At 40.6% G+C, this 26,965-nt stretch overlaps 1 protein-coding gene across 1 annotated transcript in view; it reads right to left on the bottom strand.

Moving 5' to 3' along the window:
* The window catches only part of vvl (ventral veins lacking), a 45,996-nt gene extending 19,231 nt beyond the window's left edge, over nucleotides 1–26,765 (bottom strand). Inside the window, exon 1 of the mRNA XM_018542449.1 lies at nucleotides 23,766–26,765. Coding sequence (XP_018397951.1) covers nucleotides 25,228–26,583 — 1,356 coding nt within the window. The 5' untranslated portion in view covers nucleotides 26,584–26,765 and the 3' untranslated portion in view covers nucleotides 23,766–25,227. The remainder of the gene's footprint in view (nucleotides 1–23,765) is intronic.
* Nucleotides 26,766–26,965: the final 200 nt, after the last annotated feature.

The following is a 26,965-nucleotide window of genomic DNA, read 5'->3' on the forward strand; positions in this document are numbered from 1 at the left end:
GTAATTGTGTAACGATATCAATAAATTCATTAGGCGTGTACGTACACGTGTGTTTTTCACAATTATTTTTCGCGCATGTACATTACAAGGTTTTCAAGATACTAATCTGCACACACGCAACAGTGTTGATTTATCTCGGATTAAATCAAAACCGATCTCTTCTCAGTTGAAATTTCCAATTAAACTTTATTCTGATGGTTAATTGTCTGTATCCGTAAGAAAAACATCCTAATGCTAAATCAATTAAATATTGAAAAAAACTTCGATAAAGAAATAATATAGTATGAAAAAATAGAAATATTCGCGATATTTTGCATTGTACAACAATTGATGCAACAAACGAGATGGTGGAAGACAATATATTAGACATCAACGTGCATTTCTAAGATCAAGAACGATCCAAATGTAACAATAATACGCACGCACATGTACACACATACGGAACGAATTCCTCGGGATATCCGAATGAGCGCTCAAGGTAAAATCGCGGGGTCAGGGTCATAGGTGCAGTTACGTCGGAATTGAACATTATTTTCAGCGAGTACCAGCCACTTAACTTAGGCGTGCGCGCGTGTATGCACGTATGTGCGTGTCATAGGTCCTATTATCGCGGCCACTTGGTGCCAGAATGACGATACCAGTCTGTCCGATGCTGAAGTACTACGAGAGAAAAAGAGAGAGAGAACCGTACAATAGTACGGCTCGACCTATTTCAAACTGCCCCACTAGATATAAAACCGACCATTTTCCAACTCCGCTTTATTTAAATTTAAAAAAAATTTCTAATCTTTTCTTTCGAGTGAGATATAATATTTTTTGTAACTTCTGAAAAATCCTATACCGTCAGAAATATTTAATGCGATCCTTCTTCGGTAGCAAACCGATATCGTCATTTTGACATCAAAATTACGTATGTTCTTAATGTTATTTTGATACCAAAATGACGTCAGCTGCTACCTGGGTCGTTGCAATAAATACAAAACTCGAAAACCACATTGGAAAAAGGGTAGAAGAAAGTTTTATGAGTGAACGTTTAATGTCAAATCGTTCGTAACATATATTTTTTTTAGCCCGGCCGCAGATGGAATCCGAGATATCGCATCCTCTGACAAACCATGCCGCAGTAAAATATTTTTCCACCTCGTACGTATTCTTCCGCCTTCTCTCCGTCACCGAAGGAATCTAGCAACAGGGCGGTTGTAAAATGTAGAGTTGACGTAGCAGACGTAATATCATAAAAGCAAATCCGTTACACAGAAAGCTGTAGGTGTTGGCGAACGAATATCTTGCATACGAAATACACTATATAACCGCGTCGTAACTTCAACGCAAAAAAATCATCGAACAACAGTCATTAAAACGTCAATTAGAATTTTGTGAGAAAAATTTGTTTAGGGAATCGCGATTGGAAGACTCGATGAGGAAAACATGTTAATCTCCGTCCATATCCGCGCGAGTCGAACGGAGTGAAAGGGGAACGCAACGGTAAGTCGATCGGAGCATCGATAAAATTGAGAATGCACGCGGTCTGCCGCATTTAATGAATGAACGTCTCGTGAATATAGTAAAGAGGAGGGAGGGGGGCGTAAGGGGCCCCACGAGGGCGGGGTGGGTGCGGAGGGGTACGAAGAACGGCGAGATATGAGAAGGGGCGAGTACATGTGCACGCGTGTACACGTACACGCAATACACGCGCGTCCGCACGCACACGTACGGCGGAGTTTAACGTTTGTGTAACGACGGGACGTAGCCGGAACGGTGGCGGCGGCGGCGGCGGCGGCGCGGAGATCTACATAATGTTTATTATGCTAACCTAGGCCAACGCGGTTGCATCAACAAGTGTTATATTATCATTCAAATAAAATGTTTTAATCTGCATACGTTTTATCGCCCTCCCGCGGGCATGCGGAATGCACCGCCGGCACGAGACACGCGTTCCACACGCGGCACGACGGACACGCGCCCGTCGTTTGGCTCTTTTAAAGACCGTCGTACGCTTGGAGTGGAATTTCTTCCGGGGCGGTTCTTTCGAGAGCGCTTTTGATGGAGAAACGACTTTTCTCTGTGGGAAAATTGATGGAAATTGCTTTTCATATATATATATATTATCTCTATTTATAGCTGATATCTCCAAAGTGATAAAGTCTACATTCTCTGGTCTACATTCGCGATATGATATTATAATGGCATGCACGTGATTTACATATAATAACTTTTTTCTTTGATTCTTTACGTTATGAATTTATTGAATGTAAAACGCGATCCTTATTTCCGTAAATTTCTCACTCGACGTATTAAAAACACATAAGTCAGAATGATCGCTCTCTGGAGACAGGAAACAAGCAAAACCGACCTCGAAAAATGTGGAAGAGTATTTTCTCCAAACTGTACGATATTGTATTCAGAATTGGTCACTCAGAGACACTTTATCATCGTCCCGGCGCTGAACGGGGCTTTCCCGAAGGCAAAAACTTTACGACAGATTTTCGATTAGACGGAAAGAAGTCCGATGAGATTTATGAAAAGTTTCTAAGGAACGAGCTCTAATCTGAATGCGTTTTATCGGTCCCACGGGTCGCGTCCCGAACAGGAAACACGCGAAAGTTTCGCGTTTTAACGTGCGACACGCGAGTGCGTGCACACGTATGAGTACGATTAAGCAACGGCCTTGTAGGTCGCGAAATGTGGAAAGAGGCGGCCTGTATATCGTTCGCAATTTGAAGCGTGACGACATGAATCCATGTGACACATAATTTAATTAATGATTCGTAAGCTCGGTGACGACTGTGCGCGCAAGAATAGGAAAAAAAGAAACGGCGAACGGGTTCAAATGCACGCGCGATCAATCACGCGACCAACGATCCGTATCGTGACGCAATAAAAAGAACGGGAAAATGAGGACACGAAAGAATTTTTCTATATAAATGATAATCTACAAAAGGTTTTCGATCGGTGTGATATCTTTGATTTTTTTAGAAAATGTATAAGAAAAGTATTTCCCGCGTGTGTATCGCGCTTGACTGTTTTGGAAAAACGATCCGAAATTTTAATCAACTTTAGTAGTATTTTTCGCTTTCGCTTTTTTTTTCTCTCTCTATATCTTTACCGATGCAGCGCAGAGAAATGATTTCGTGATCGCCGCTGGTATCGCAGCACAACGAGAGAGCACCAAAGTAGATTCTCGTCTCTTTCCTATCTCACTTGCGGCTGATCCGGTAATCATCCTACTTATGTCTCAGTCTCTCTGTGTATCTTGTGTGTTTGTCTCGACCTCTCTGCCGGTTTCGTCCCTATGGGCCATTCGCACGACGCGACGATCGGAGTGGGATCTTTCCGTACCACCTGTGTGTCTTCATTATTCAGCAATGCAAATAGATTGCTGGCGCATTACCATAATTAGATTCAATATTTGTAGCTTGTCACGCCGTTACTATAATTCATCAGGGCGACCGCGCGTCTATCTGGCGATTTGTCAGCCCGATCCCGCCCCGCAGAGCGAAAAATGCATGATTAATACGCGGCGCGGCTGTGCGCTATGGTGAAATTAGCGCGATCATCTTCCGTAAATTTTCGCTACCGCGAATCGGTAACACACCTCTCCAATATATTTAATCAAATAGATCCCGCATTGAGACGTATGGATGTAGTACGTACATACGTCAAACGTAATACGAATGAGCTTCGGACGGACGTAAAAACGTGACGGGCGAATTAATTCCTCGAGCATCGAAAAAGCGATCTGCAGGCTGTATGACTAATCGCCACTGTCATCTAGATAAGTGACTAGCAATATTGACTATCGGCAAATGTTACGTCAAGTAATGAGCAGGCTAAAATCTATACCGTCCGTATATCTCTCGCAGATAAAATTTTAGTTTCAATATCAATTTTATCAAATTTAACAATTATATTTGGAGCACCGGAGGGTCTTTCGAGTCATAAGTGAGAAACAAATCTTTTAATAACATATTCCTTACATATTTTTTAAGCACCAGTCCACCTACTAAAAATCCATAATCATAATGCTACGACACTACTCTCATAAATAATTCAGAACAAACTTTGCCCGCGCTCGAGAAAAATGCAAAAACTGGTCTCAACATGTCGATATCTGTGTTTTGACCCCAGCTTTGCCGAAGGCCGCTGTAACGTAATAACTTATCGTGAATGCTTTTCAACGTAAAACGCATGGACTCTCGGAGAGTAGATTTGCAATTGCGAAGGTCAGCGACGACGGAAAATGAGTATTCTCAAGTTAAATGATAAACTAACGAAACAACACGAGTGATCATAGTCGATACATTCACTGATTACGGTGATAAATGAAAATCTCCTTTCCTTCGGCATTACTTAATTTACATAAACGGAGAGCAAAGATTAGAGAGAAGAGAAACGCGAGAGGCGAGAGAACAGATAGAGAATTGCAAGAATTGATAGATTTGTCGCGTCATGCGTGATTGTTCGCGCTAGAGTTTGTCGTTCCATGACTCCATAACAATTCTGACTCTTGGCTACATGTCAATAATACACACGTCGCACTTATCGTAAAAGCTTCTTCATTATTTTTAGGCATATACACGCAAGTTCACACGAACGCACACATCGGTAATTCCAGCTGTCTCGTGGCTGACGAATATGGGTCGCGTTTATGTCACGGCCTGTCAGCTTGTCATTACACGTTTCGCGTACGAAGTGCATTTCGCGAAGTCGAGATGCATTTGCGACGCACGACGTTTACGGGCACTGCACTTTACTCGGAAGTAACTAAAAACGATTTTGCAAATACACTCGTCTAATCGGAGTTAACCGCAGCTACGCAAACACACATAGTTTCTGGGATAAATTATTTTTGACGCATTAAAAAATATATAAAGAGATATAAATAATAATATTTACGACAGAAAACATTTTACACAGAAGGAGTATTTTCTAAACACACGCCGGAAAGAAATTTCTACGATGGTGTCCCATGCAGTTTTTCACGACGAATGTTTTCGGGTTAGTCAGTAGACCGCGCTGCGGTGGACGTTTGCCCTCAATTAACTTTATAAGTGAGTAAGGAGGCGTGCGCCCGACCGTCCGTCAGTTCGTTTCTATCTCCATTGCATGCGATGTTCATTCTACAAGTGCCAAATCTCACTACCGGGTGTTGGGCACTTTTATCGAGGTGTAATGGAGCTATACAGAACGCGGTGGGAGCTCGCAGAATGCACGCACGAAGATTATTTGCACGGAACGCTTATTCCATTTGCCAGATGTGCTTAAGACACACGTTCGTCCTTTCCAAGACGGTAGATACATAATATTAAGATAGATGTCAATTACGAATTATTAGAGATCAATAAGTGAATAAAAAAAATGTATAATGTACGACAATAAATGTATACGATATATCGTGTAGCGCTGTAATAAAATTATTTATTTACTTTCTAGTTAATAAATTTACTAATATTCGCGCATGCCCAATTCAGTTTGACAGGTAATCATTACTTTTCAATGTAATCCTTTCAAGGAGTGACGGATACATACATATATCAGGAACCTTGGAAAGATTGAAAGTCAATTCTAGATTCCTAATTGATTATCTTCGCGCTGGGAGTCGAGATAATTTCTTAAAATAAACCATAGGCGTATTAAAAGTTCTCATAGTGAGATAATATACCGCCCCGATCAGCTTACGTCGCGGAGAGGCTGTCACCCACTCTTCTGTATCTATAGTTCGACAAATGTGTCGGTCCCGTCATTTCCGTAACCAAGAGCGTTTCCGCGGGCGGTGTAAGGTAATGCGGGCATAAGTCAAGCGAGCGTCGGCGGATCCCGACGTGATCTCGGCTACCTAAAAGAGCCGCTGCTCTCTCTCTCTCTCTCTCTCTCTCTCTCTCTCGAAGCGTTCAATCTTTATCGCGTTGCACCGGCCGCGGTGCGTCGGGCTCTGCGTAAACGTGCGGATACACGCATGAACGTTTTTGAGGGCGTATACATGCGAATGCACGTAGCTACGCACGCGTGCGTGTGCAGACGGAATGAAAAAAATCGCAACACGGATAAATCAGCCCACGCGAACGTGTACCGTACAAGAGATGTACCGCGTTCACAGTGACGTGCGTGCGTGCACACACGTTACACACGTGTACACGCATATACACGACACCGTATGGACCGTACAGGTGTACGTTTCACGAGCGCATGCGTAGGCTCGTTTACTTAGCCAATGCCATAGCTGAGTTATTTATCTGTCTTTTGCCCGGCAGCGTCAGTCGAGAATGCCTCTATATACGAGCCAACACTCCTAGAGAGTCGTATACGCGTGGGTCCCCGAGTTTTTTTTTCTGTTCAAGGCCTACCTGGTTATGTTGCCGTCGGACACACGATCGGTTCTCTCCTTTCCTTCTTACGCTACGTCTGTCTTTCGATCTTTACGTTTGTCTCCGTCACCTCGGTCTCCCCGTTTCTTTTCCCTTTCCCCTCTTTCTCTTTTTCTTGCGCTCTCTCTCTCTCTCTCTCTCTCTCGCTTCGTTTTATCGGAACCACTATACAATCTCGCAAGAAAAAAAAAAGAAAACAGAAAATCGACAAAAAAGAGTGAATGAGAGGTGAACAAGGTTGGCATAAGGACGATCCCGAGGAATCTCCCGCAAAGTGGATCCGGTACTTAACATCGACAAGTTCGCGCGGCCGAAGAGTCTCAAGAACGACCGTCAGACGGTGATGTCGTTTCGCGTCGACGTTTTCGATCACGCCGATGTTAGATTCGTGAAATTGATCCGCGCAAATCAGCGAAGGAGCTGAAGATGGCGAAATAATTATACGTTATAATATTCTAAGCTTTACGTCTATTTGTACGTATTTTTACTAAGCTGATAAATCATCCTGGCATTCCGAAAAGTAATACGTATAAACGTCTCTAGAAAGAGAAAACCTTCACTACCGCTCAATTTAATGCCTTCGTGCGTTCTGTCGATTTAACCACGAAACTACGCCATTTCTTAGAGCCGAGCAGGAAGCCGCGATGAAAAATTCGGTACGAAGATACGTAAACGATAGATGAAGTCTCGCGTACACGGCTCACGCTCGCTCTCCGTAGCCGGATTGTTGAGTGACGTCAGCGTCACCGGAAATGGAATGTAGGTAGCGATGCTTATTAAGCTTCAGAGCACGAGAGAGGGAACTACAACGAGAGAAAGAAAGAGAGAGAGAGAGAGAGAGAGAGAGAGAGAGAGAGAGAGAGAGAGAGAGAGAGGGGAACTACAACGAGAGAAAGAAAGAGAGAGAGAGAGAGAGAGAGAGAGAAAGAGAGAGAGAAAGAGAGAGAGAGAGAGAGAGCACACGACAGAACTGTAGTCAAAGGGAGAAAAAGAGGTCTAGTGAGAAAAACGGAGAGAGGGAAGGATGGCGTTCAATTGTTTCCTCCGCACACGCGTGCCGCGTATGTACGTAGGTACGTACCTACGTCCGTTCGTATAAAGAAGACGATACGCTGCGAAGATCCTAGTGTGGGCATCGGCTATTAAATCAATGCGCTGGTGTCAGGATCTGTTCACGCCTCGCTAATACACTCGTGGAATGTCAACGAGGCGACTACCTTGAGAGAAGGAGGTTGGCTGCCGTTGCTGTTGCAGTGTAGGAAATCTCGCGAGCCATAAGGGTAGATAAGATACCTTCTTCCTGCGAGGTACTCTCCGAGTGGAGATTTTAAGATGTGTGCTTGAATGCCATGGAAATGTCGCGTGGGGAATGTCCCCCCGTAGAAACAAGTAAAACGAGTGATCGGTTTGTAAAGCCGAGCCTCACGTATAAGATCATTTTTGTATGATTAATTCCCACCTAAATTCTTTGGAGCGAAATCTCACGCTGAAAAGTAAAAATTGAACTAGTCTTGAAAAAGAGTCGCTCAATGTTCAATCTTTGAAATTTCGTTTTTTAAAGTGACAATTCACTCTTAAAGGTCTCAGAGAATACGCGATTGAATAAAATTGAATAAAAGAACTACCATCAATTTACACGTCGATAGATGCAATAAGCAAGAGAATTCTATTTTTAATTATTTCACTTTATCCATTACTTTTTATTAATTATCCTTTACGATATAAATAGAAAAAATAATCGCGTTTAGAGTGTTTCCTGGATTGCTTAAGTTATTTGTGAATGAGAAATGAATAAGGAAGAGTGAGTAAGTTTGCGTCCGACCGCACTTGGGAAAAAGACTTATTCAGCTAATACTTGGACAGCGCTCTGCGGTTTGAACGCACATTATTCTCGCAACGATCGCACTTCCATTTCCTCGTCGTACCGTCTAAACATCTACGTGAAAACGACATACGTCCACATGTTCGTTGTACTTCGTGTTTCGAGAAAAAGAGAAAGAGGAGAGCCATTAAAGGGAGTAGCAAAATGTTCGTCAATAATTAACAGAAGTAACGACAATTTGCGAGCTCGAGTGGCTTGAGCGAGGGACTTTACGTGCGCGTGTATTCCATATATAATTAAAGTTAGTTACCTAGTTGTGCGTATGCGCGTTATCTCCTATTCTCATCGTTGCATAGAGTATCTTATTGTGAGAGGAAAAAAATTGGAATAAATTATAGAGAACATAATTATTTTAATTTAAATTCAATTTTTAAGTATATATACATCGTAAAATAAATAATAAAGAGCTTCTTGTATTTGACAATCGATTACGCATTTAAAGCATTAATCGTTCCTTTTGGAACAGCCTGTATACAATGGCAACAAATGTCGAGGTCTAGTCGTATCTCGTGAGTACGCGCATAGAATGCCAGGCGAACAAAGCGCGACGGCAGCGATTCGAGATGAAGATGCGGTAAAGCGCGAGAGAGGTGTCGCTAGGTATAATTATGGTATTCCAGATAAGGTCGGGTAACGTGTAGTAACGACTCTGTACTGCTGCTACTGGTATCTTGTACGAGCGGCCACTTTTATCAATCGGCTATTAAATCAATGCAATGGCGGCCGATCGCCGTGCGGCGTTCACGCCTCGCTAATGCACGATCCGAGGAATGTCAGGAAGGCGATCGGGATTGGCGCCGTGATAACGAGAACCGGAATCCGCCTATATGTCGATTTCATTAAACCACCCTTTCACGTCTCCACAGCATTCAAATAGAGATCGTAGATGAGAGAGAGAGAGAGAGGTTTGCAAAGTTATTCTTCTTTCCTATACAGCCACTTTATTCTCCTATTTATTTAAGAAGCTCTCTTACGCATGGGTTACATATTTATACGATAGATATCAAATTTTCAAGAGAATTCTATGTACGAGTAAAACAAAGGAAAATTTACTGCAATGCGTCGAGGAAATCGTAGAAAATGCAAATGAAATACTGGAAAGAGATTAGATCAGAGATTCAAATGAACGATAGATTTGAAGAAGTCGTTACAGTTTTAGAAACTAGGAAGGCCGCCGATCGATCGGTATCGTCGAAGAAAGCGACACAGATCCCGAGGAGACGAAGCGTCGTAGAGCAAATTGCAGCGTGCACGACGCGTGAGTCCATGCAGACGTCGTGCTACGCCTATAACAATAATTTCAGTAGGTGTGAACGAAACCACCGCTGGGGAAGGGATGAGGAGTACACGCGGGGACGAGGAGGAAAAGCGAACACGAGCCCCAAAGCGCATGTCTACGCCGTGAATTGGAGGGGTTGATAGGGGTTGATTAGCGCCTGCGCTACTTTGTCCTTCTCTACTTCATCCCTCCGCTTTCTCCCTTTCCTCCCTCCTCTAGAAACGCGTCCCTCCCTTATCAACCACCCCACTCCGTTATCATCCCCTCTTCTCCCATCTACTCCCTCCGTTCCACTCCTCGTCGCTTTCGCTCTTTCCATCCATCTATCGTTTCCATCCCGTCGTATCCTGTCTTTCTCCTCGTTTGTTCGTCCTTCGTTTGCGTTTCCCTTTCTCTTCTCTCGACTTTCCCTCTCTTTCTCCACGGAGGACTCGAATTTCATCCCCTGCCTCGCTCTTTCCCCCGCTTCATCAAGTGGCTCTGTCTATCGCTTTCTCTCCCTCTTTCTCCCGCTTGTCGGTCAGTTTCACCCTCTTTCGATACGCGCCGCTCATTGTTCGCGCGTGTCACGCATCGTCGAGGTGAAACCATCCGACGATTTCCTGGCTGGCACCTGGTTTCGCGCGCTGCTTCTTTCCTCTCTATCTCCCAGTGTCTCTTTCCCTTGTCCGCTTTCATCACAGAAGCCGTTACCGTTGACCGGTCGGAGAGCATACGATCGGTGGATCGTGACGAGACAACGGAAGTGACCGATGTCACTGTCAATGGCGACGAAGCTAACGAGGGTGTGACAGGTGTAGCGTCAAATTAGTATACGTTTGTGACTCCAGCCGGGAGGGCGGGGAGCAAAAGGTGAATAGAGTCGTTGGGGTGAAATTGGAAGAATGAAAGAGATAGTTTTATAACAACGATGTTTAAAGGGTACTGTTATGTTTTTACGAACGTCATTTAAGAAGGGATTTAAACGTTGCCGAGATATATTATCGCAAATCATAATACATATAATTTCAGGAAATCGATACGTTGCATAATACAGTTAAATGATTGATATTGATAAAAACGAGAAATAACTAATAGGCTGTCGTAATTTTAAATTGATTCGTCAAGGTATAATGTCCATGTATGGTCAGAGCAGGTATGATATTGAAATGAATGCTGTGTCATCATTACGATCATCTTGCATCATAATTAATATTTCTTGATATTATTTCAAAAGAGAAGAGAGTTCTCTACTAATTCAGGGTGTTTAACAATCTTATAAAAATATTTAAAAAATTGTCTAATGAACAATTTGTAATAATTTCATTTACAATAATTTTATATTTTAATTCTCACAAACCGCTGCTCGCGGAAACTTATTTAATCTACGCATTTAATCGTTTAATCATGGAATTCTTCGCACTTCACTTATTCTTCGCCGAGAAGCAATGATGTGTTGACTAATTAAGTTAAAAGCGCTTGCATTTCGCGGCAAATCTCGCCTTTCTGCGCCCCCCCGACTACTTGCGTGATGCATCTTAATCGGATGCACATTTCCACACATAATTAAAGTCAAAATTCGCATATTAACATAATAATCTACCTCGCGTGGATACGCCTGGATGGCTGCGAGCACTTAAACGTCGCGCATCGGGGAACGCAGTTCTTTCATTGGCACTATAGGAACCGGAAGCACGTGTCAGCTACCTGATCGTCACCTCTGTTGCGGACTGCACTACTGGCGTGCATCGGCATGCGAAAATAGGATCGTTCGCATCGCCATAGCGATCTTTAATAACACGCTTTTTAATCTCGAACAGATTCTTTCTTAATGGACAGATTTTTAACTTATACCACAGAATATTTTGACTTTTTTATTATATCACATAATGTGCTATTAAAATTTATTATACATCTATATATCTTCAAGTATAACATAAAGCATAATATACTTATCTTTCCAAAGTTCAATTCTACAGAAACGTTTTTTCAATCACCTATTTTCAATGATTTGTCGCACCCGGGATTTATATTAATTTCATATTTCCGCTGAGGAAAAAAATTGATCGTAAATTCATCGGAAAAAAATGTATATCACTCAAGGCCGATGCGATAGCGATCGACACGCCCGGTATATCACGACAGGTAACCAATCCGAGCGATGGCGACGGATCACGGGGGCCCACCGCAGCTATCAACGACCGCGATTGTGATTATCGGTATTATCCCCGCCGTCTTTTACTCTCTCGGCAGAGATTACCCGGAGCATGTTTGCGCGCTTCCGAAGTGAGTAGATTGTAACGCGATACCTTCTCCGTGACGCCCATTCGCCTCGATTGGCGGAGATCGGTACACTGTCAGGAAGCCGCGATCTTCGCCACCAGCGTAATCGTCGCGCGCAAAATTTGCATATTAATGTCCCGGAGATTTTTTACGTCGTTTCCCTACGTGTATTATTGTCGCGAGGTTTCCGTGATGTTATTCGGAATTAATTCTGAAAATTATAAGCGCGTTTATCTGCGATCTACACAAAAATTTGTAGCAAGAATTTACAAGACGACCTACAGCCCCCCCCCCCCACCCCCCCCCCACCCTTCCTTTCCCACTAAATTAAACTAAAACTAAAAAAGAAGACGATTAAAATCGAGTATAGGAATAATATGAAATTCCTACTTTACATCATTTATACTATGATACATCTTCGAGATAAATCTATGATTCTTCTTTGTTACTCTCTAATAAAACTTGATTCACTCTGAATGGAATTATTTGCGACTTTTCAGACAAGAGATGAAGCATTGAATAATGCATCAGATGCTTAGTTTCCGAACGGGGAAGCCGCAGCAGGAAGCGAATGCAGGCAATGAAATCGACGGGCTGTTTCGCGGTCGCGCGATCATACTCTTTCGCCTTTAACGGCCGTAAAAATAAGCGCGACATAAACCACCGAACAATGCGTGTAAAAACCGATTGTAAAAATACCCCTGCGCGCGCGCGAGTGATGACTGCGTGTGAGATACGGGAATGGATAAAAGTGGTGTCCTATGCGAGTTTTCCATCGCTGCGAAAAGCGAAGAAATATATTATACCCCCGAATAGATTCGGCAGATTGTAAAAAAAAAAAAAAAAAAAAACGATGCTCTGTGACTTACTCAGACGAGATTTATGAGACAAACGCACGCATTCAGAATATAACGGTCAGTCGTATTCCGTGTCATTTGGCGTGTCGTGAAAGAGGTGCTTAAAGAGTTTTAAACCCATTACACAATTGGGCATCGCGTTGTAACAAACGCGTTGTTACATATGCTTGTCCTATCAATATATTAATAAACGTCTTTATCAGATTTTCTCGATGAATCTGCTAATTTTACAAATCAATGAATAAAGAGAGACTGAAATTGCAAAATAGAAAAATATGTTAAATGTATCAGACGTATTGAAGAGAAATATTTCAGACAAGTAATACAGATCTCTCCAATAAAATAACAAAATTTATATCAGTCGTTTCGTTAGAAAATAATTGACTTCAAAAATCTTAGGACTCTCATTATAGAGATATAGTATCCTGTATATTATGGAAAAAGAACGATATTTCTAAAGTATTTAAAAACTTAGCTGAATACAAAACTGACAATAAATTTTGCTCGACCATCAAAATAATTATGTAGGACAAGCTAATTGTTAGAATGCCAAAACTTTTTGCAACAATGCTCATTATGCTTAAGTTTTCTACACAGATATTTTGATGATCTAATAAAATTATTTTCAGATCTACATCTAGTTAAATTTTTATTTCAGTAAAATCGTTCTTTCCGCGCGTTTATTCTTGATTATTACTCTCAATATTTCTATTAGAGTCCTATTAATTTCTTATTAGGTTAAATTACCTTGAATGCATTAAACTGAGCATTAAACAAAATCACCTGTTTGTACAATTCGTATTTCATGATCTACAATAATATTCATTAAATTACAATAAATTACAATAAATTGTTTTTGAAAAATAAATAGCAGTATATCGCGAAATACCGTGAGATTTTCAACATATTCTGTATGATTGTGTGTAATTGTGTGTGATATTTTCGCCGCATAAAAATAAAGCTCCTCTTCCATCATTCGACTCAACGAGAAAAAAATTGGACCAAACGTGATATACATCCAATTAATTCACTCTTGCATAAAATAATCACGTAGAAATAGTGCAGACAAACCGTTAAAATCGGGCGACATGTAGTGATCTAAATATTTTGGATTCCGGATTTAGCATGTCGCGCCAACCAATAATTCAGCGAAAAGCATCAGCGTGAAATCACCTGTGACACAATAAGCGTCGACATACTGATTGCGATAGTAGAATCTTATTATGCTAAATCGAGGATGATTTCGGTTGCAATAATAATTTAGTATTTGCTCTCAGAATATAGCAGCGATTAGGTAGTTTCATCGAACTCTCGTAATTTTTCCCGCAGCGATATCAGACGGGAGAAAAACACAATCGGAGATACGTGATTAAACGTCAATGGACGGAATTGCAGCATAAATATGTGCAAAACGTTTTGAAATAATACATCGAAAGACGAAAATATTAGCTAGATTAATATTTTCCATATCAAAGTTAAGACGTTAATTATGAAGAAAACATCAATCTTATTTTCTAATATGCTTTATTTTTAATTACATTATAAATTCTTCTGAATATGTAAACATGATTGTTTTTTCTTTCGTCTGAAGCTACCATTTTTTTGTACAGCTTTTTTTACTTGATTTAAAACTTTTACGTTGATTCCGGTTTATTAATCGATCGAACTATTTATGTGACGTTTGCAGGACAGATAAACAGAGGAGAGTGATTGGAATAAGTAATAATAAATATAATATATATCACGTGATATTTTTCAAGATCTCTCATTCAGATCACATTTTAAATGGCTTAATTACGAGCAGTGAGACTGTCTACAGAATTCTATTGACGGTATAAACAATAATTAAACAACTACAAATTTAAATCTAAAACTTCGCGAATAAAAAAAAAGAGATACATGTTAATTATTATCGAATGCGAAGTCTGTGTTAGAGTCTTTTTTGTTTCGGATTGCATCACTCGACTCGGGCAATAAAATCCCTGGGAGGAGGCGACTGCTTCTTCAAGGTAAAACGTGCCACGATATTCGATTTCGCGATAAGCAACAGCGACACAAGCCTTCGATGCGTAACCGTAGGCGTAGAAACACCTTCAGAGTTAGTCCGATGCGCGTTCAATGATGAGCAAACACCAAGTTCTCGTTGGAAGCTCACGAACGTTAGAGCAACGTTTTCCAACCTTCTTTGCGTAATGGACTATTTTTAAATGATAAAACATTTGCGGATTTACGGAGCATAAAGTACATAGGCGTTAAATATATATAAAACATATAAGTAAAGTAATAGATAAGGCGTTAATATTATAACAAAAAAGCATAGAATGTTATTATCAAAAATATATTACGTATATTTTTTAATAAAATGAAGAAATAATTAAAATAAATGAGAAAATTTTCGTTTAAACTGCACAAATTATATTGTTTAAATATAAATATTTTATTAAACTGTTTCATATGTATATAACATTAATTTTTATACGAAAAATATAAATTTCAAATTTTAGTTGCTTTTTGCAGAGACTATATGTCTTTAATTATTGAAATAGTTATTAAAATATCGACCAATGAGTCTATTAGATATATTCGTGTTGCATATTATAGTTCTAATTACATAATTTACTATTAATTAGTTTTAGAATGCAATATGTAATATAATTAATAATCCTGATGCGCGAGAGATCGTTTCTTGATTCTTTTTATGAATCGTGAATTGAATAATATCTTTATTAGAAATACTAGGACAAAAACCCGTCCTGGAATATAAACGTTTAATAGATTTCACTAGCACATTATTATCTCAATCGTTTTTTCTACATAGCGCGATTATCCCGCTTGTCACTTAGCCGTCATGGCAATTTCGTCATATCTTGCGATAATTACACGCGATGCAACGTATGGAGAGAATAATCGAGCGATCGAACGAAGTATCTCTCGCCGTCGATCGACAAACAGAGCCTGGATTTCGTCCGTGGAAACGAGAGACAATCGCGAGGAAAAGGTCTCGGAGAGATGAAGAGTTATTCAGGTTCAATCGATTATGCGTGCGAATACACATTTTTCGTCGTTTCTTCACGTCGCTCACGTTGTTCATTAAGCTCTTAATTAATGCAATGAAAGACTTCAATACCACCACGCCACGATTAAGTCGCGCGAATGAACTTTTACCGTAATTATTCATGGATACATCACGGATGGAAATGAGACATGAGAGTAAAAGTGTTCGCCCACGATAATCCCACGAAAAAAAAAAGAAACTTTAAAGACCTCGAGAAGTTTCAGATTTATCCATTGAAATATTATAAAGAAATCCATGTGAAAACCGTAACTATCGTGAAAGAAATAATTAACTGATTTTAGTCAATCACCTTGTATGTATTTCGTAAATATTCTTTTTCAAAAATAAATAAAATTTATTACATTTTCGTTACAGCTTTCTAATAACATTTGAAACACTACTGACCTTATCTCGTGCATGGAATGTTTATCAATCGAGAAATGTGTGTATTACGTAGATTGCTAGTAATGACAAAAACCAAATAGGAATATCGTACTTTCGCATTTATTTGAACAATCAACATTATGGTACAACAAGAAGTAATTTACAAGAAGGAACCGTAACACGATTCTATTCTCACGACAATGAAATACATAGAATATCGACGAGGTAGAGAGAGGTGAGAATTTCTCGACCATAGGTGACGATGATCCGGCAAATAAAGCAAAACGCCAGGTGTGTGTTGCACATTACTTTCATGTCATTTATTAATCGAAATTTAATTATTAATTTAGCTTCCGCCATTTTAACAAAATGTGTTCACCATCACTCGCCGGATTTTTATTTTTACGTTAATATAATAATTAAGATTTAATTATATAATAATATACAGCATGAGAGGGAAAGAGGAGCGGGGAAAAAAGAATCATTTACAGATCATATCATTTAACGATTTCGTGTATACGTGTAACTTAAGGTGTATCTTTACATGTCTTTCTGTCGCTTCTCTCTTGTTTGCATGTCAATCATAATTCACAAGATCCACACGCGTTAATATTTCAAGAAAACGTGAAGTCATAGATCAAAATCAGTATAATTTGTATCACTTTTCATTTCAAATGTCCCATAAAAATGATCGTCTATATACAAAGGAACATAACTTAAATACAAAATATAAACATAAAACATTTTAAAAAGTATTTGTCAAATCTAAAATAAAAATTTAATTTAAAAAATACAAATAAAATGGTATTTCACATTTCTATGAGCTATTTTAAATATTGTATATCTCATGTATATCTCACACACACACACACACACACACACATACACACATATGACCGTATATGTACATGTCTGTATAGTGTATATCGCTGATTTACTGTAACAACAATACAAATAAAAAAAACAAAGTTTCCAGAAAATGAGTTTTAATATTTTAAACTATTACAAGTTATAATATTAATCTCTAAAAATGCAAATTTGATGTAAGTGACTGATGTAGAGGAATAAAAGTATGTACTTTTTTTTAAAACATATTTTTTCTTTTTTTATGTTACTAGTAACTAAAAAAAACATTTTTAGTTATAATGTTGCTATATAATAGTAAATGAGCGATATATATATATATATGTCGTCGTATGTGTATGTAATATATATGTGTAGTATATACAATATAAAATTGAATTTATCAAAATTATACCGATTTTACTCTTCACGAGAGATAAGAACGCGAATCGAAGAGAGCGGTTGTTTCGCGAAATCACGATTATTGTTAGATCTATATAGAGAGGAAGGAAAAAAGAAACGTACCTCGGGACACGATCCAATTAGCAATTGTCCAATTTTACGTTTGCGCGCACCGATTCGCCCGGAAAAGGATTTCCTTAATTTCCTTAACGAACAACCGCGCTCCTCGACCTCCATATGTCCGAACACGTTCACTGGCAATCACACGATGCCCACGATCGCAACAATTAACATTGATTTTCCACCAATCGCACGCCGTACACGGTCGCACACGTATTCTTTTTCTCGCTCGCTTTGCGCTCCTTTCTTCCGTTCGCTTTTTTTTGCATTTACAAAAAAAAATTATGTCAAATTTTTTGGCGCAGAGCGTCTCATTCATCGTTTCGCAATTTCGCATCAGTCTCCCTCACTCTTGTCTCGACATCCGAAAAAACGAACGGTTCGATTTGTTCAGCCAATAAAATCACCCAGCGCGATCAATCACCGTTAATTTCGATCCCGGGGACGCCCATTCTTTTTGCGTGAGAGTTAAATTATAAGCATCCGTCGCTCTCGCAACAATTCGCATTCGCGCACCGATGGGTAAAGTCGTTTGTCGATACAACAAAATCACTTTGCCAGTCACGTATTTATCTCCTCCTATCGCTCCCTCCCCCTCTTTTTCTTCAATTAAATTATACAAATAAAACAAAAAGGAACGCTGTAAGAAGATGTCAAATTTTGTGGCTACAGATTGTGATTTCTTGTTTTTCACGACAAATTTAAACACAAGGGCAGATGATTCGTTGGCTCAACAAATCTCTCGCACATTACGCGTCTACTCGTCTCTTTTTCTCTTCCTCGCCTCTCGCCCTCTTCTATTGTGTGTGTTTTTCTTTGCTATAACTTTCATAAAGAGCAAAAAATAATAATAACAAAAACTAGCATGCAATAACAAATGACGATTGAATTTAAATATCGCACGTATATCACATACAACTCCGTTAACGCATTCGTTAACGTGTATTCTATACGATTTTTAACACGGTGTAATTATTGTTATAATACGCGATTAATTAGGTAACTAATGCGAAAAGTTTGTAGCCGATGCGCCTCTCGGTAAAAGATTTCTCTAACAATATTCGTTTCGCTAACAGCTTTTTATGCAACAATAAAAAAGATCACATCATAAAATCGACGTGCAGTGCAATCTCCACAGCGCGGAATTCATAATTCACGAGCGTCAATTGAATTATGCGGAACAGTGTATAAAAAAATATACATATGTATTTGCAAATGGCGCAAGTGAAATCTTTTGAATCATTTTAATAATGAGCGTCGCGTGTCAATTCCCAGCTAAAGTATTCATAAACGTGCTTTATACGCTGCATCAATTTGCGGTATTTTTTAAATTGAATTCCGCAACAGTAATTAATTTATAAATTTAATTAATATCATCGAGATTGCACTTTTCGCCATAGTTAGGAACAGATACTGGCAAAGATATCAATTCTCATCGGTATTATTTCATCAATAATGAATTCGACCAATAATACGTATAAAAAGATCGTTTCAAAATATTTTGGTCGGTGATGTTAATATCACCGGTGAAATTCCTCATCGAATAATAACTTTTGGGCAAGCTTGATCATCGCGAAGCCGCAATAAAGCCAATCGAAATCGAAGATGTTTGATATCGAGGAAATGTGAGAAGAGTACGGTGATAAGCATCAGCGGCCAATTGAGCAAATATGTAATCACAGAAGCTATACGACTGATAATAGCACATGTAATTGCAGTAATCATCATTGTATGTAACACATAGCAGAGAGATTGCTATTTTGTACAGAGAGCAATACGTTACTAAATATAAAAGATCAGCTCTCGATTTTAATTAAAAAAAAAGAGCTATTATAATATGTATAACATCACATTTTGAAGTATTTTCGTACGGCATGCTTAAATTTCCGAGATTCAATCCGAATTTAATTCTTCCCAGATAAAATCTAACATTTCCATAATACAAAATTATTTTCATCCGCCACGCAGCAGATTTATTTGAATCTGTCGTTCGTAAGAACAGATATTTGTACTATGAATTATATACTATTAGTGGAGAATAAGAAGTCGATTTCAAGTTGACGAGTAAAGCTGCATGAGATTTACATTTCTCGAGATACATACTCTTTAGTTGGTAATCTTCCAAATTGATTGTCAGTTTACAAAACAATAATTTATATAGATAAAAGATCATGTGGATAAAAAAAAGACTGTTGAGGGTACATATATATATATATACAGTGATATACACAAGGCTGACGAAAGATATTGGTGCGAGCTTAATGGCAACATAATGCTTGAAATGTCTTGGAGCAAACCTACGGGAATGGATACGCCAGCATCGGTAAATGGACTTAACAAGGATTTAATTCGTCCTCGACGACAGCGTGGTGATTAGGTCAAAGAAGGACGTCTGTATTCCAACAAATGAGAAAGGCTAACGAGCGTCGCTAATGTGGGAAGGACTCTATTCTCGCAGGATGGACGACGTAATATCGGATCTCGTAAAATTCCGAAAGTCGTCTCGTAGGCAAATATGCTTCTACCGATCCACTATGATAGTCATAGATAAGACCTTAAAGCGTTCGCATGATAGTACGAAAAGCGGATACACGTTAACTGATTTGTTAGGAAATGTTAATCCATAAAGGGAAACGCGTGCTACGATCGATCGTAATGAACGAGCTAAATTTTCAAGGTCGTGGTGCAATATAGATTATCAGCGTGAAATGCGCAAACGAATGAGAATACATACATATTCGCATGATTAGAGGAGTGACGGTTTATAAAATTTTTCATCGCGACAAATTTTTATATTAGCTTTTATCAATTTCATAAATAAATGTTTATGTAATGAAATAAAAATATTTCATAATTTCCATGCCATTATTATAATAAAACACGGGGGGGGGGAAGCTTTCTATAAATAATGGTGCTGAGGACTAGATTCATTTGACAAACGTTCGAAATCTAGTTTCATGTCGTAAAGGCGCGATAGCTAAACCTCCTAATAGAGCCTAACTGGAGGGGTTGGGTCCAATATACCGTGCCATTACTGAAACGTCGAAGTATTACGGAAATGAATAGCCCGCGATGCGTTAAGCGTATTATAACGATCAAGAATTACGATGATTAGCGGGCCGCGCGGTGGCCGTGTAACGCATCGGTCCGTCCGTAAAGTCCCCCGGTGCAGCGGTGGGCCCACCTTATTAAAGCCCCGTGACGCGCTCTTCACGGAACGATCGCGTCCCCATAAAAATCTCTCTCTTCCCAAATTGGGCCGTGAATTACAAGCCGCGGTCCCGGCGCGCGTTTGCGCCCCTAAACGACTCTTTTAACCCGGCAAGTAGATACTATAGGTGCTATTAACGCGCCGGGCAGTTTATATACACCTAATGCATCGTTATGCGGCCCCGGCTGCCAGACGCAAGTACGACTCCGCGGAAGTGTATAAATTACCGTCGGTATTTCGGTAAATACGAGTAATGTCAACGCAATGGTCCGGGCATTAATAGACGATGACGAACGGGTTCATTGAACCATCTTAATCAAATAAGAACGCAACCGTCAGGTATGCTTTTTACGATAATCCGACTTACGATGTGTTGTTAGTACTGCCATAATCTTTCTGTCATTTTAACATAGAATATTATCAACTGTATATTCAGAAGAATATGAAGTGAACAACTAATGATTATTTTAATAACTGAACAATTTGGAAAAAATATACAAAATCATGTAATTAATTTTATAAATTAATTTAATGCTGTATCATTTCGTGTGCCAAAGAATATTGTGCAATAATGGAATCGTAAAAAGATCATGAAACAATATATAACAACGTTCTTGAAATAAAATCTGAAAAATGATCACCGAGAAGTGTACGAAATCGAAATCGACAAGACGCTCGTAAAACCAGCAAATCTTATCCGGGATTTCTCATTAACGTTCGTTAAAGTTAATCGGATACCGGACAAACAACACCAAAACAGCACCTGCAGATGCGCTAGTAATGACTACGACAGCAGCTGATGACGCCAAACAAATAAATCCGCGCGACACAGCGCGTAACGAGCCTACCGCGATGAAAAAGAAAAGGAGACGACGCCGCGTTTCGCGTGGGCACTCAGTACACTGGCGCGATCAACCGAGTACCACACAACGATTGAAGTGGAAAATAAATCGCTAGAGAGAAGAAGGCGAAGGTGTGCGTCGGCGCTACGGAGTTCGCGACCACCTACGCGTTTCACGACGTCAAGGGAGGGCCGCAAAAAGGCGGCGAAGTCGATAGAGAGAGGGTTCAATAAATAAAAATATATATATAGATAAAAACCGACGGAACAAAGCGGCACTGACAATGAGAGACTCGATCGGGGGATATTCGCGACAATCGGAGAAGGAAAATAGGACGTTCCTCTTATAGGATATATCGTGCGACGGATGTTTCCGTACGCAGATCTAAAGCGCGTTCTCTAGAATTAATAATGAGAGAATTATACAGAAAATATTACTGAACGGATTTGAAACGTCAATATCGTTCGATTACCACGATTCAATGCGATTACTGAAACGAGAGAGCGTGTTGCAAAAGAAATCGCGTAGATACTCAGGATGGAAGTATTGGATGGAGCATCGGACACGTGACTACCTACGCAGCGAATGGCTTAAAAAAAATACTTAAAAAAAAGCAGAAAGTGAAATCTTAACAAAGTGCGAGACTAAAAACAGAAGATACGATCGATCGATTTCATTTCAATTTCTAGCCTGTACAACTAGTCGAGAGGCACAATTTAAATTTCACGCACAGAATATATAACGTCATATTTATTTCTCATGAGAAAATTTGCCGATGTAAAATTGGTCTTTTATGGAATAAAACATTGTCAAGGATCTCAATTCGAGATTAAGTAAATCTTCCTATATAAATTAAATTTTGCGGAAAAAAAAGAAGAGATCGCGGAATTGTTTTTAGAGAAGTAATATTGAACACAATTCTTATAATAATAAAATGTGACAATTGTGAAATATACGATCTCATTACACAAGATTATTACAAAAAATATGATATAAAAAGGAAGTTCTCGTGTATCTACTTTCATTTTTCATTCGCTTAAAGTTTAAAGGCCATGGGATAAACTTGATTTTGCCGACGGCAAGAATGACAGCTTTGTCACCTTTAATCAAGTATCTTTGTATATTTTGTACCACGCGTGATGAGTACGAATTAGTTACGCGTGTTAAGATTTACAGCGGTAGTGAGTAAAAGAATCAAAACTGAGAGCGAGACGATTCGTGTAGAGACGATCGGCAAACAAACCAAAGAAAATTTGATAGAAGCGCAACCGGTCGATATATAATAATCTAAATTTCTACATACGTAATAATCTAAATAAACCAGTTAAGCGATAAATGGATTTTTTCACTATTCATATAATTATTCTATTCGAACTTTTTCTGCTTGTCGTCAAACTGATATTTAAAAGACAGTAGAATTTAATAACAGAAAATGAATATGAAATTATACGTCCCATATTACAATACAATTACTGTACCATAAACTGATCGGATAATTAATAACTTCTACGTAAATCACACAGTTTATAATCGTCTAATACTATACTTCATGACGTAAGATAGTTTCAGTAAATAGTACTGTACGCGAACCGTGTACGTCAGCTTCGCATCTGCCTAAGCCTCTTTGAAAAAAACACAATCCAGACAGGAGAGGAGATGAATGAGACGAGAAGTAGAGAGACAAAGGAAGACAGAGAGAGCGAGAGAGGAAGAATTCTTCGATATTATGCCCAGTAGCGAGATAGGAAGACGCGAGATTCTCGGCTCCATGCTCGACTCCCGGGTAGTACAGATATCGATATTAATATTGATGTGACGACAATAATAATAATTAAAATTATAATAATCGCAATAATAAAGAATAATAATAATAAGTGACAATAATAATAGTGGCGAATGTTAAAATAGTGATAATAATAAATTCACCGCCGGATTTGTGCCACAATTACATTTTCTCAAGACCAGACAACGAACAATATTATAATAATAATAATAATAATAATGATAATATATAATAATAGCAATATAATAATAAACATAATAATAATACAATAATGATAAGACATAGCTAATCTTCCGATTTATGTTACATAGACATAGAGCTTTCGAATGTAACGTACCATTCTGCGTGTTCATATACATATATATATATATATTTTCTTTCTCTATTTATATATAATAATATAATATATTTTCATCTATATATGTATAGACTCGTGTGAGTGTGTGTATATATACATTTATCTATATTTATGTTACTTACTCTTTATACAGTAGGGGTTTTTCGCGTGAGGGGGAACTGTCTTGCTGTCTCGCTAAGATTTCGCACGCGCTTTTCCAATACACGGTCTCTCTTCGATGTGCACCCTGTCCCTTTATATATGTATATAAACTGTTCCTCTTTTTTTTTTTTACTTTGTCGCGCTGCATATTCCTTGTCTCCCTCCTCTCGAAAAATTCTCTTTATATTTCCTTCCTCCGTTTATTCCAGCTCCCGCGTCTGTTCTTTTCGCTTGTTGTCGACAATGACGACGACGATTCATGCTCTCTCTTTCACTTAACTTACTAGCTTTATCTAGTACATTATTTACAATCCATATTTACTTATGTTACATCATCCGCTGGGTTTGCTTCGAGCAAATCCCGCGCGAACACAGCACTCACTCCTTACGTATGTTCTTTTCTTGACGCCCGTTCGTCCGTCGCGAATTTCGGACCCCGCGGGAGATAAGGGAAAATCGCACGCGCTCGAAAAGGCATCCTTGCAATGCGTGTTTCGTGTCCGATATTTCCGCTTTGTTTGTGAGCGAGAGACAGAGAACACCTCGATTCTTTTTAACCGCACCCTCACTCGAGTCCACTTTGCGATCGCGCACCTCGTTATTTAACCATCCTTTCTTGGGTCCCCGTCGGAGACCGCTGAGTTAATCACTTCCGCTCACCGACGATGATGAAATAACAACAACAACAACAGCAAACAGCCAACAAGGTTCGCAATCCAACTCGGACTTAACGAACGGACGAACGGGCCCCGACCTAGCCGCGCGAAGGAGGAACGTCATCACCACGTCCATCTATGATACCCTTCGAGAGAACGCCACTGGCAGCTCCTCTTGCGTCGCGTTGCGAAAAGCACGATGAAGACATTTCACTTATCACTGGGATATCATCGTTGGACGATAAATATCTGGAGCCGTGTGAGCAACGACGAAATAACGATGACGGCGATGACGATGAGTTTTCAATGACGAAGATATTTTGAAGAACTCGAGCGAAGAATGATCATAATGTTCGCCGACGGCCGCGATAGTCACGGCAACATGTCCTCTCTTTTATTCTGTATTTCTCTTGTTCTGTCTGTTCCATCCGCAGCTTTCATCCTCTCTCCAGGTTTATGTGCGCGGTCAAGGTCGACAAAAAAATACCGACCGTGCGCGTCAGCTCCTCAGCCTCCCCGGTGGACCGGTCTCGGCCTCGTTAAACCCCGTTGAACCTCGTCGAACGAGCCACCATTCCGTACCCTCGTCTCGGTAACGAGCGCCGCTGTCCGATAGATAGAAAAGGCGCCGCGAGTCGGTCAGCTACGAGGTCGTGTAACTGCCGGTGCGTGCCTGAAGGTAGTGATGATAGAATGGCGGCAGGGTCGTCGTCTCTGCCGTTGACGACACATTCGCCGAGTTCTGCGAGGTTACCGCGAGGCCCAACGGGGGAGGCCCCGGCGAACGCTAGTGGGCCGCAAGCGAATGGGCCGTGAGGGCCTGAGGGCTAAGCATTGGTGGACTGTGGCTGTGACCCATAGGCGAGCCGTGTAGGTGATCCTGAGGATGATAACCCTGGTGGAGGCCGCCCTGACTTTGGTGGCCCGGTGGCATACCCTCCATCATACCGTCGCCGAGGGTATTTGGCGGCGTCATCCTCTTTTCCTTTTGCCGCCGATTACAGAACCACACCCTGACCACTTCCTTCTCAAGTTGCAACGAGTCCGCCAACGAGGTGATTTCCTGAGCCGACGGTTTTGGCTGTTTGTGGAAGTGTTGCTCGAGCGCACCCTTTACTGACACTTCAATCGACGTCCTCTTCTTTCGCTTCCTACCCTGGGCAGCAATCTTGTCGATGCTCGTCGGCGATCCAGTCGTCGAGTCCGCTTCCTCGAGCCACTTCTGCAGCAGCGGCTTCAGCTTGCACATATTTTTAAAGCTCAACTGTAGAGCCTCGAACCTACATATTGTCGTCTGCGAGAAGACGTTGCCGTAGAGAGTACCGAGCGCGAGACCGACGTCCGCCTGGGTGAAGCCGAGTTTGATGCGCCGTTGCTTGAATTGCTTGGCGAAGGCCTCGAGATCGTCCGATGTCGGCGTGTCCTCCTCGCCGGCGCTGTGATCCCTATCGAGAGGATGACCCGCGTGCAAAGGATGCCCCGACGGTGGACTATGATTGTGCGCGTCCCTCAAGTGGTGAGGTAAACCGGTCTGATGATTGTGTAGCTGATGTGGATGTTGATGTGGGTGTTGATGCAGCATACCGTTCATCGCTGCATGGTACTGTTGGAGGGTGGTGGGCGAGGCCGCGCCACCGCTGGGATTATAATGCGCCGACGGGACAACCGGTGCATGCCAAGAGTGCGGTGAGGCCATGCCCGGGGACTGATGCGGCCCTCGATGGTGCATACCCTGATCCGTCGCAGTCGCCGCGGCCGCAGCGGTCAACGGCTTCACATCAAGACTCGTGTTTGCCTGATGGGGATGGTGATGTGGATGATGGCTAGTATGGTGCATACCCATCGAGGCCGCCCAAGGATCGCTACCAGGTTGTAAGTTCACCCAAGGATTCGCCGACGACAGACTCGCCGGATGGGAAAGTCCGTTTGGCGACGGCGAAGACGACACCTGATGGTGATGGTGATGGTGGTGATGATGCTGCGGCGCCGTCATGTACTTCATTTCCCCAGCGTCGGCGGCGCTGCGGGGCGAGCCCGAGGAATAGCCACCTACGGCGATGTTCATCCCGATCGTTGTACCTGAACCACCATCCAGGTCGGTAGACACTGCGCTACTAACCGGCATGTACGTGGTAGCGGCCATATACTTCCTACTCGTCGAGAGGCTTCGTGAAACCCTCTCGATGTGGTTCCCCACCGTGGACTGTCCACGGGGTACGTTGTTCGCTCGCACCCCTTTCGCAAATAGTCCTCTAAACTTTTGATTTTCGTTTATAAATGGAAAAATGAAGATTTTATAATTTGATGAAAAACTCTCACGAGAACGAATCGAGATAGAATCTTCTGTCGATAGAATTTTCTCGCAAAATTTCAGACGCAACTATTATACGTTTGGTCACCTCACGATCGAATGATCTTCAAAAAGTAGATCTCTTAGTAATCACTGATCACTCGTTGCACAATCCACAGTTCGCGTCGACACACTGCGGACCAGACAAAGCTGGTCGTTCTCGATAAAGTTTCGT

The sequence above is a fragment of the Cyphomyrmex costatus genome, unplaced genomic scaffold (assembly GCF_001594065.2).
Source record: "Cyphomyrmex costatus isolate MS0001 unplaced genomic scaffold, Ccosl1.0 scaffold330, whole genome shotgun sequence".
Classification (NCBI taxonomy): Eukaryota; Metazoa; Arthropoda; class Insecta; order Hymenoptera; family Formicidae; genus Cyphomyrmex; species Cyphomyrmex costatus.